The sequence below is a fragment of the Panulirus ornatus genome, chromosome 24 (genome assembly GCF_036320965.1).
Source record: "Panulirus ornatus isolate Po-2019 chromosome 24, ASM3632096v1, whole genome shotgun sequence".
NCBI lineage: Eukaryota > Metazoa > Arthropoda > Malacostraca > Decapoda > Palinuridae > Panulirus > Panulirus ornatus.
In genome coordinates, this window is record NC_092247.1 from 16,681,590 (window position 1) to 16,694,392 (window position 12,803).

The 12,803-nt window shown below is 39.1% G+C and overlaps 1 protein-coding gene across 2 annotated transcripts in view; it reads left to right on the plus strand.

Moving 5' to 3' along the window:
* LOC139757124 (uncharacterized) overlaps positions 1-12,803 on the plus strand; it is a 459,373-nt gene that overhangs the window by 443,360 nt on the left and 3,210 nt on the right. For both annotated transcript variants that reach the window (XM_071677224.1, XM_071677223.1), the window contains one exon: positions 8,313-8,390. In XM_071677224.1, the coding sequence (XP_071533325.1) occupies positions 8,313-8,390 (78 nt within the window). The remainder of the gene's footprint in view (positions 1-8,312; positions 8,391-12,803) is intronic.

Consider the following 12,803-nt stretch of genomic DNA (forward strand, 5'->3'; position numbering starts at 1 on the left):
TCTAGTCTTTCTCCCTTTATATCTAAAACACAGTTTAGTACACTTTATTTTTCACTGTATATGGTTTTACGAAATATATGGTTTCTTTCTGTTTCCATTCAGACACTGTACTTTACTTTTACTTGCATTTACCTTCAGTCACCTATGCTTACAAACTTACAACCTTCTGCAACTCCCCTGCACTCTCAGCAAACAACACAGTTATCATCCACAAACATAGCCACCATACCTCACTGTCACTCCATCTCTGCACTCTCTTTCCATAGTTTTGCTTTCATCTCTTATTAATCCATCCATATATATATTAGATAGACGAGGTGACATCACACATCCTGCCTCACACCCACATGTATACTGAAACTTTCATTCCACTCTCCATCCACTTTTACACATGCATTTGCTCCTCTGTAGAAGGATACTTTCATTCAACTCTCTATCCACTTTTATGCATGCATTTGCTCCTCCATAGATGGCTTTCACACCTCTACTCCATATATCCTGAACACAACCCATGATGCATTCCATTTGACAGTGCCATACACTTTTTTCAGAATCATAAAAGCTGCATGTAACTTCTTACCTTTCCCTAAATACTTTTCATGGTCATCTTCACCACAGAAATATGATTCACACATCCCCTTCCTTTCCTAAAATCTCCTTACTCCTCATTTATTATGTATTCAGTCACTTCCATCAATCTGTCAATAATAAGCATTCTTGCATACACTTTTCATGGTAGACTTAACAGACTTATTCCCCTATAATTGCTACATCCATCTTAGCACATTTTCCAATAAATAAAGGAACAATAATAGCTTTCATCCGTTCCTCAGGTACAACTGTCTGTTTCCATGCTAAATTCCATATCAAATGTATCCACTCTATCACACTTTCTCCTCCATACTTCATCATATCCTCTCTATTTGTTATTGGCCCTTACACTTTTATCCTCTTCCTTACATTTTCCATACATAGGCATGTAACAACTGCTGCCTCCCCTTCTCCCACATTGATCAGTTCTTCAAAATATTCTTTCCATTGATTCATCAGCTCCCCTTCCTTATTTCTCACATTTATGTTTCCAATTTTACAACCACCTCTTTCCTTTTGTCACCTCCTTCCAGTACAATTTCTTATTTTCCCTTATCTTTTCACTCAACTTTCAAAATCTTTGTGTACTATTTCTTTGCTTTCCCTTAACAGCTTCTTAATATTCTGTGTCCATATCTTATATTCTTCCCACCTTCTTTGCTGAACTTTTACTGGTACATTGTTTTAAGCAATCTACCATATGCCTTTTCTTCTCTTCCATAGCATTTCTAATTTTTTCTATCCATCATCTATTTCCCTTTCTATTCTTATGTCTCATGGCCTCAGGCACAACCTTTTGTTTCTGTGCTTAATTACATTTCAGATGCATCCACTCTGTCACACTTTCTTCTCCATACTTCAGCATTTCAGCCATAATCTCATCCACTCTAGGTGTCTTTCCTCCCTTCAGCCTCATTATTGCCCCTTTTTACCTCCCTTTTTGCTATGGGCCCTTGCACTTTTATCCTCTTCCTTCCATCCTCCATACACATGCATGTAACAACTGTTGCCTCACCTTCTCTTACATTCATCAGTTCTTCAAAATATTCTTTCCATTGATTCTGCAACTCCCCTTCCTTACTTCTCACATTTACTTTTCCACTCTTACATCTACCTCCTTTCTTTTTCACCTTTCAGTACAATTTCTTATTTTCCCTAAACTTTTGACTCAACTTTCTTTGGCTTCACATTCTTACAATTATCTATGTGTGTACAATTCCCCACCACACAGCTCAAGTCAGTCTACCTTTACCAGAGATACAAAAATTTCACACTTCCCTTTTTATTTCTATATATCATGACCTGAGGCATAACCTTGTTTCCATGCTAAATTACATATCATATGCATTCACTCTATCACCCTTTCTCCTCAACACTGTAGCATTTTAACCATAATCCCATCCACTCCAGGTCCCTATCGTACCTTCAGCCTCATTGTTGCCCTTTTTAACCTCCCTTGTTGTTGTAGGCCCTTGAGCTTGTATCTTCTTTCTTCCATCCTCCATACCCATGCATGGAACAACTACTGCCTCACCTTCACCCACATTCATATGTTCTTCAAAATATTCTTTCCATCTTCATTTCACTACCTTGTTTTAAATTAGCAACTTCCCTGCCTTACTTCTCTCATTAACTTTTCCACTTTTACATCCACCTCTTTCCTTTTTCACCTCCATCTAGTAAAATTTTATATCTCTTTAAACTTTTCACTCAAATTTCTTCCAAAACCTTCATCTACTCTATCTTTGCTTTTTGCTATTAGCATCTTAACGATCTGCTTACACATTTCATATTCTTCCCGCCTCCATTGCTGAACTTCCACTGGAACATTCCTATTAAGCAGTATACTATATGCCTTCTTCTTCTCTTCCATAGCATTCCTAGTGTCTTCCATCCACCATGTATTTCCTTTTTATTCACGACCTCAGGCACAACCTTTCTGTTTCCATACTATATGACATATAATATGATAGTAGAAGTAATGATAATGATAATAATGAAAGTCATTAGAGTAATAATGATAATAATGATAATACTGATAATGATAATGATAATACTGATAATAATAATAATGATAATATTTATTTATTTTATTCTGCTTTGTCACTGTCTCTGCGTTAGCGAGGGAGCACAAGGAAACAGATGAAAGAATGGCCCAACCCACCCACACACACATTGTATATACATACACGTCTACACACGCAAATATACATACCTATACATCTCAACGTATATATATATATATATATATATATATATATATATACATCTCAACGTATATATATATACATCTTTTCTTTCTTTTAAACTATTCGCCACTTCCCGCGTTAGCGAGGTAGCACCAAGAACAGAGGACTGGGCCTTTGAGGGAATACCCTCACCTGGCCCAATTCTCTGTTCCTTCTTTTGGAAAAAAAAAGAAAAAAAAAAAAAAAAACGAGAGGGGAGGATTTCCAGCCCCCCGCTCCCTCCCCTTTTAGTCGCCTTCTACGACATGCAGGGAATACGTGGGAAGTATTCTTAATCCCCTATCCCCAGGGATATATATATATATATATATATATATATATATATATATATATATATATATATATCCCTGGGGTTAGGGGAGAAAGAATACTTCCCACGTATTCCCTGCGTGTCGTAGAAGGCGACTAAAAGGGGAGGGAGCGGGTGGCTGGAAATCCTCCCCTCTCGTTTTTTTTTTTTTAATTTTTCAAAAGAAGGAACAGAGAAGGGGGCCAGGTGAGGATATTCCCTCTAAGGCCCAGTCCTCTGTTCTTAACGCTACCTCACTAATGCGGGAAATAGCGAATAGTATGAAAGAAAGAAATATATATATATATATATATATATACACACACATAGACATATACATATATACACATGTACATAATTCATACTGTCTGCCTTTATTCATTCCCATTGCCACCTCGCCACACATGAAATAACAACCCCCTCCCCCCTCATAGGTGCGAGGTAACGCTAGGAAAAGACAACAAAGGCCCCATTCGTTCACACTCAGTCTCTAGCTGTCATGCAATAATGCACTGAAACCACAGCTCCCTTTCCACATCCAGGCCCCACAGAACTTTCCATGGTTTACCCCAGACGCTTCACATGCCATGGTTCAATCCATTGACAGCATGTCAACCCCGGTATACCACATCGTTCCAATTCACTCTATTCCTTGCACGCCTTTCACTCTCCTGCATGTTCAGGCCCCGATCACTCAAAATCTTTTTCACTCCATCTTTCCACCTCCAGTTTGGTCTCCCACTTCTCCTCGTTCCCTCCACCTCTGACACATATATCCTCTTGGTCAATCTTTCCTCACTCATTCTCTCCATGTGACCAAACCATTTCAAAACACCCTCTTCTGCTCTCTCAATCACACTCTTCTTATTACCACACATCTCTCTTACCCTTTCATTACTTACTCGATCAAACCATCTCACACAACATATTGTCCTCAAGCATCTCATTTCCAACACATCCACCCATCTCTGCATAACTCTATGTATAGCCCATGCCTTGCAACCATATAACATTGTTGGAACCACTATTCCTTCAAACATACCCATTTTTGCTCTCCGAGATAACGTTCTCACCTTCCACACATTCTTCAATTCTCCCAGAACCTTCGCCCCCTCCCCACCCATGTGCCTGTATAATGATAATAATAAAAGGGTAGTGAGTGGTAGGATGAAGAAGTAAGATTATTAGTGAAAGAGAAGAGAGAGGCATTTGGATGATTTTTGCAGGGAAATAATGCAAATGACTGGGAGATGTATAAAAGAAAGAGGCAGGAGGTCAAGAGAAAGGTGCAAGAGGCAAAAAAGAGGGCAAATGAGAGTTGGGGTGATAGAGTATCATCAAATTTTAGGGAGAATGAAAAGATGTTTTGGAAGGAGGTAAATAAAGTGCATAAGAGAAGGGAACAAATGGGAACTTCACTGAAGGGGGCTAATGGGGAAGTGATAACAAGTAGTGGTGATGTGAGGAGATGAAGTGAGTATTTTGAAGGTTTGTTGAATGTGTTTGATGATAGAGTGGCAGATATAGGGTGTTCTGGTCGAGGTGGTGTGCAAAGTGAGAGGGTTAGGGAGAATGATTTGGTAAACAGAGAAGAGGTAGTAAAATCTTTGCGGAAGATGAAAGCCGGCAAGGCAGTGGGTTTGGATGGTATTGCAGTGGAATTTATTCAAAAAGGGGGTGACTGTATTGTTGACTGGTTGGTGAGGTTATTTAATGCATGTATGACTCATGGTGAGGTGCCTGATGATTGGTGAAATGCTTGCATAGTGCCATTGTACAAAGGCAAAGGGGATAAAAGTGAGTGCTCAAATTACAGAGGTATAAGTTTGTTGAGTATTCTTGGGAAATTATATGGGAGGGTATTGATTGAGAGGGTGAAGGCATGTACAGAGCATCAGATTGGGGAAGAGCAGTGTGGTTTCAGAAGTGGTAGAGGATGTGTGGATCAGATGTTTGCTCTGAAGAATGTATATGAGAAATACTTAGAAAAGCAAATGGATATGTATGTAGCATTTATGGATCTGGAGAAGGCATATGATAGAGATGCTCTGAGGAAAGTATTAAGCATATATGGTGAGGGAGGCAAGTTGTTAGAAGCCATGAAAAGTTTTTATCGGGGATGTAAGGCATGTGTACGTGAAGGAAGAGAGGAAAGTGATTGGTTCTCAGTGAATGTTGGTTTGCGGTAGGGATGCATGATGTCTCCATTGTTATTTAATTTGTTTATGGATGGGGTTGTTAGGGAGGTGAATGCAAGAGTTTTGGAAAGAGGGGCAAGTTTGCAGTCTGCTGTGGATGAGAGAGCTTGGGAAGTGAGTCAGTTGTTTTTCGCTGATGATACAGCACTGGTGGCTGATTCGGGTGAGAAACTGCAGAAGCTGGTGACTGAGTTTGGTGTGAAAGAAGAAAGCTGAAATTAAATGTTAATATGAGCAAGGTTATTAGGTACAGTGAGTTTGAGGGACAAGTCAATTGGGAGGTAAGTTTGAATGGAGAAAAACTGGAGGAAGTGAAGTGTTTTAGATATCTGGGAGTGGATTTGGCAGCGGATGGAACCATGGAAATGGATGTGAATCACAGGGTTCTGGAAGTGTTGAAGAATGTGTGGAAGTCGAGAACATTATCTTGGAAAGCAAAAATTGGTGTGTTTGAAGGAATAATGATTCCCACAATGTTATATGGTTGCGAGGCGTGGGCTTTAGATAGAGTTGTGCAGAGGAGGGTGGATGTGCTGGAAATGAGATGTTTGAGGACAGTATGTGGTGTGAAGTGGTTTGATCGAGTAAGTAATAGTAGGGTAAGAGAGATGTGTGGTAATAAAAAGAGTGTGGCTGAGAGAGCAGAAGAGGGTGCTTTGAAATGGTTTGGTCACATGGAGAGAATGAGTGAGGAAAGATTGACCAAGAGGATATATGTGTCAGAGGTGGAGGGAACGAGGAGAAGTGGGAGACCAAATTGGAGGTGGAAAGATGGTGTGAAAAAGATTTTGAGTGATTGGGGTCTGAACATGCAGGAGGGTGAAAGGCGTGCAAGGAATAGAGTGAATTGGAATGATGTGGTATACTGGGGTTGACGTGCTGTCAATGGATTGAACCAGGGCATGTGAAGCGTCTGGGTTAAACCAGTGAAAGTTCTGTGGGGCCTGGATGTGGAAAGGGAGCTGTGGTTTCAGTGCATTATTACATGACAGCTAGAGACTGAGTGTGAACGAATGTTGCCTTTGTTGTCTTTTCCTAGCGCTACCTCATGCACATGTAGGGGACGAGGGTTGTTATTTCATGTTTGGTGGGTGGTGATGGGAATGAATAAAAGCAGACAGTATGAATTTTGTACATGTGTATATATGTGTGTGTATATATATGTATATGTTGAGATGTATAGGTATGTATATTTGCATGTGTGGATTTGTATGTATATACATGTGTATGTGGGTGTGTTGGGCCATTCTTTCATCTGTTTCCTTGCACTACCTCGCTAACGTGGGAGACAGCAACAAAGTCAAAACAAGAAAAAAAAATAATAATAATAATGATATTATGAAAAAGGAAAGAGATGGTTGTAAGAGTGGAAACATTAGTGTGAGAAGTAAGGAAAGGGTTGCTAAAAAAAAAGGGAGGAAGTGAAATGAAGATGGAAAGGAATTTTGAAGAAGTAATGAATGTGGCAGTACAGTTTCCCATTTTCCCTAAACTTTTCACTCATCTTTCTTCCAAAATCTTCAACTACTCTTTCTTACCTCATCCTTGGCTGAACTAGTACATTCCTTTTGAGCAGTATACCATATGTATTTCTCTTCTTTTCCACAGCATTTCTGATGTCTTCTGTCCACCTTGCACTTGCACTTTTATTGCTATATCTCACGACCTTGTATCCTACTGTTAATTGTACAACCTTTGATGGTCTTTCTTTAAACGTTTTAAACACCTCATTCACACATGACTGCATTCCTACATTCACTGCATTTCCATCTGAATGTTCATTCTTCCTTTTATTGCTTCTCCCTGCAGTTTTCCTGATTCATCTTTTCACTTACCTACACTTTTACCACTCCATTCTTTTTTACACCATACCTCCACACCTCCCTGATCTCATCCCCACAAGAACTGTGAAATGGTCAGTCTCTAAAGAAACTTTTCACAACTTTAGCATATAGCATGGCCTTTCTTAACATTTCATCTACTGACACATAGTCAATCAAATCCCTTTGCCCTTCTCCTCCATCATTTCTCATTCATATATACCTGTGGATCATCTTTTGCTGAAAAAAGGTTCTTGCAAGGAATAAACCCCTCTCAGCTCAGAAATCCACAAGCTAACTTCCATTGTCATTTACTCTTGGCAATACCCATTTACCAACTATCTTACTAATTTCATTGCATCCCACTTTTGCATTTATGTCACCAATTACAACCATGCTCTCATTTTCAAAACCATTTTTAGAGTCATTCAAATTTCCCCAGAATCACTTTATTTCATTCTTACCTCACTTAGTCTTCATAATCACAGCGCATATACATACTTCACAGCTCCAGTCTTCCCTTTCATCCACACTATTCTTAGATTCATTCCATCCATACTCTGTCACACCCTCCCCCACTCTTGACGATGGCAGAATTGTGCATCCTTCCTTCTGTTTTCTCTGATAATGTTCATTCATTCCCATCCATACCACTCCTTTCATGCCTACCCATAACTTGTATTCATCATTTCCATTTTCACTCCATATACCCTGTCCAAGCACATGGTTTTGCCCAATCCTCAGCACATTCAGATTATAACTTTTAAACTTTTCCACAAGCTCCCTTCTTTATAGTCTTACCATTCATCCCATTTACTCCTCGGCATAATTGGTATTCTCCAGTGCTGTTGCTCAGCCTTTTATGCCTCACCTTTGACAGGCAACTTGCAGAAGGCAGCTCCTTCCATACATGGATAGACTGACAGGTTATATAAATTGCTTTAAGTTTCGGGAAAAATAGCTTTTGTACTTGCGGTGATGCTTTAATGGCAATTTTTAATTCATAATAACAGACAGAATGCCTCTTTTTAGTGTAGCATTTAGTGATATTTTATAAATCCTTGCCTCAGACATTACATCATTAGGTTTTATCATATAGCATAACTGTGATTAATTGTAGAATGGTCCCACAACTGCATTTTATTTTAGGTTATTCTTATTACAGATGCATGGGGAAAAAGTGGAGGAAGTTGAGGAGCTCCGGCTAGATCTAGCAGATGTAAAGGAAATGTATAAAGCTCAGGTACGCATCTTAAAAACAATGATTAGTTCTACTTAAAGCAATGCTTTTATCTATTCTGTATTTTTGTCATCTGTTTAATGTCTTCAGTATTGAACTTATAATGTTAACTCCTGTTATTGTCATCAAGATTTTCATTGTCACATCTTTCGATGTGTTTTCTGTTGCATAGTTCAAAAAGTGACACCATTATTAGTAATTATTCACCATAAACACAAGGTTTCTTAGAATTTTAAGTATCAGGCTTATTTTATATAAATATTCCTCGATATATCTCGTTTAGTGTACATAAACAGTGTGCATGGAGAGGAATTGTTTGTAACTGAGATGACATAAATGAGAGTGATGGTCAAAAACAAGGGTAGTGGGGTTACTGAAAGTAAAGTGTTTGTAGAGTTTGTAGAATACTTTCTTGTCCCAGATCAAGTGAATGGATGTGAAACCATATTTTTTAGGTCCAGGTAATCATAAACTAAGAGCAGTAGAGATGGAGAACTTACCATATACAGTAGGCATTAGATCAAGCAGATAAGTCACAGGTAAAGGATGGCATTGGAAGGACACATGGCTAAAAGATAAGTTGGTATGGGTATGTAGAACGTGTATCAGATGATATGTTGGTGAAGAAAACATGTAGTGATATGGTTAAAGGTGCAAGAACAGATAAAACCTAAAAGAGATAGACCAGTGATATGGGTGAATTTAGGACTAGAATTATTGCACATGAGGATATCAGGTGTGTGTCTCACAACAGAAGTGTACAGGGTTTAGGTGAAGTGGAAAATCATGGCACATTTAGAAGTGTGAACACCTTTGTTCATATTAGAACATAAATTGAAGGAATCTTAGTGATCTAAGATGCTGAATGCCTTTAATCCACTATGTATAATTTTTTTTTTGTACTTGATCACATTTTCTTGTGTTTGTGAGGTAGCAACAGGAACAGACGAAGAAAGGCCACATCTGCTCACATCCATTCTCTAGCTGTTATATGTAATGCACCAAAACTACAGCTCCCTATCTACAACCAGGCCCCACAGAACTTTCCTTGGTTTGCCCTGGATGCTTCAGTTGCCCTGGTTCAGTCCACTGACAGCAGGTCAACCATAGTATACCTCATCGTTCCAATGTATTCTATCCCATGCATGCCTTTCACCCTCCTGCATGTTCAGGCTATGATCGCTCAGAGTCTTTTTCACTCCATCCTTCCATCTCTAATTTAGTCTCCCCATTCTCCTTGTTCCCTCCACTTACAACACAAATATCCTCTTTGTTAACCTTTCCTCACTCATTCTATCCTTATACCCAAACCATTCCAGCATGCCCTATTCAGGTCTCTCACTTACACTCTCTTCATTACCACACATCTCTCTTACCCATTCATTACTTAAGCAAACCAGTTTACATCACATATTGCCTTCAAATATTTCTTTTCCAACACATGCACTTTCCTCCACACTGCCTTATCTATAGCCCATACCTCACATCCCTGGGGATAGGGGAGAAAGAATACTTCCCACGTATTCCCTGCGTGTCATAGAAGGCGACTAAAAGGGGAGGGAGCGGGGGGCTGGAAATCCTCCCCCTTCGTTTTTTTTTTTTTTTTTTTTTCAATTTTCCAAAAGAAGGAACAGAGAAGGGGGCCAGGTGAGGCTATTCCCTCAAAGGCCCAGTCCTCTGTTCTAAACGCTACCTCGCTAATGCGGGAAAATGGCGAATAGTTTGAAAAAAAAAATCTCACATCCGTATGATATTGTTGGGACTACCATTTCCTTCAGATGGTAGGACTAACAACTCTTCAGATATACCAGTTTTTGCCCTCCCAAATAATGTTCTTTCTCTCTTTGCATTCTTCAGCACTCCCTAATTCTTCATCCCTTCACCCGCCCTATGACATGCTTCTGCTTCTATGGTTCCATTTGCTGCCATGTTTGCTTTAAGGCATCTAAAACACAGTTTTGAATAATATTTATATTATTTATTTATTATACTTTGTCTCTCTCTCCCGCGCTAGCGAAGTAGCACAAGGAAACAGACGAAAGAATGGCCCAGCCCATCCACATACACATGTATATATATACATGTCCACACATGCACATATACATACCTATACATTTACTCCCAAAACATTCCTAAACCAATCTTCCTCTTTACCCTTGAGCTTTGTTTCACTCAGAGCCAAAACATCCACTCATATACTCATATATATACATAAATACCCATACACACACATATACATACTTAAAATAACATATATACATTTTTTTTTTTTTTTTTTTTTTATACTTTGTCGCTGTCTCCCGCGTTTGCGAGGTAGCGCAAGGAAACAGACGAAAGAAATGGCCCAACCCCCCCCATACACATGTACATACACACGTCCACACACACAAATATACATACCTACACAGCTTTCCATGGTTTACCCCGGACGCTTCACATGCCTTGATTCAATCCACTGACAGCACGTCAACCCCTGTATACCACATCGCTCCAATTCACTCTATTCCTTGCCCTCCTTTCACCCTCCTGCATGTTCAGGCCCCGATCACACAAAATCTTTTTCACTCCATCTTTCCACCTCCAATTTGGTCTCCCTCTTCTCCTCGTTCCCTCCACCTCCAACACATATATCCTCTTGGTCAATCTTTCCTCACTCATTCTCTCCATGTGCCCAAACCATTTCAAAACACCCTCTTCTGCTCTCTCAACCACGCTCTTTTTATTTCCACACATCTCTCTTACCCTTACGTTACTTACTCGATCAAACCACCTCACACTACACATTGTCCTCAAACATCTCATTTCCTTTTGGTAGTTTTAAAGGGGTTGAATGATTGTAGAAATATAAAAATCACCATTTTTTCGTCAGTAACTTATTGTGAGCTGTATAGCTCACCGGAATGGTGGAGGGGAACATGAGCAATGGAAAAGCATGTATTTTTCATCAAAATTAATTGAAAAAAGGTACTGCAAACTGTTATGAAAATCTTAAGAAATGGTCATACCGCAATTTCACAGTTTAAGTAAGAAGCTTTACAAGAATTTGTCAACAATGTGCACCGGGCATTACAAATCAAAACAAACTGCATAATTATGTATTTGTACATTACTGGGAGGGAGCTTTTAAGGTATTGATACAATGAAATTATGTTTTCTGATGCTGTGATTAGTATTGTGTTAAAACAGGTATGGAAGGAGAGGCAAAGACTATCATCCTATTGTTATCCTGCTATAGGAGTTCATTAGAAATTTTAATTCATCAATATCTAATAAACATCCTCAGTACAGATAATTTCTTGAATAACTAAATAGGAAAGTTGAAAATGGTGCAACTGTTTGGAGTTTTGTCTGTACAAGGATTGAATAGTGCCATTCTTTGGGAAATTTATCGAAACAGGAAAAATTGAATGGTGCCATTGCTTTGGATTTCCTGGTTAAATGAGCCACAGATAAATTGGAGTTCACTGTAAATTGGAAACAAAGCTCCAAAACATCAGTATAGATAATTTCTCCTCTGTAGACCATGCAGTCTTATGCTTCAGTAAAATCTCCAACCACACACACAAAAAAAAAAAAAAAAAAAAAAATTACAAGGGCACAGAAAGAAATATAACCCAAAGTCCTCCCCAAAATTAAAGAAAACAGCTCACACAAAACCACTCAACATCACTAAAAGTCAGAGATCACACTTAGTCTAAATAACAACAATCACTAACATGATCACTGACAGATAAACACTCTTAAATCACAAGACCCAGAGCAACTAACCCTGGTGCACTTTAAAGAGAATCCACTCTTATCACACTGGTCCAGTCCCCACTTATGAAGCACTCCCAACCCATTCCAATGAAATTCCTTCTCCCAAAGAAGACAGAAACATACTCTGTAGCCAATACTCAAAAATTAGCCTCAAACCAACCTCACCCCTAGACATGAAAGACATGAATAACTTAAACAAAATCCATCCACAAACAATTTTGCATCCACTTCACTCCCACTGGTACAAGCAATGTAATTCAAACCTCAAAGAACTCTCTTGCTATAGGCCATGACAAAATGCCAAACATTCAAATAAAATGCTTTGACCCATTTGCAGTCTAAACACTTACGGATATCTTCAGCTATACTCATGGCTACAAAACAAAATCCTTGACATCTGGAAACTTGCCGACATATATCAGTTCTAAAACCCTCCGAATCGCACAACTCCCCCACCCTCCTACTGCCCTGTATCACTGCTATCCTCAGTATCCAAATTCAGCAAAACTCGAATCCACAACAGAGTTAACCAAGAACAACTTACTCTCACCCATACAGCATGGCTTCAGACCCAAATACTGACCACCACACCGAGCTCACACAGCATATCCTATGTGGGTTTAACCAACCACTACCCACTTTCCAAAAGTTACTAGT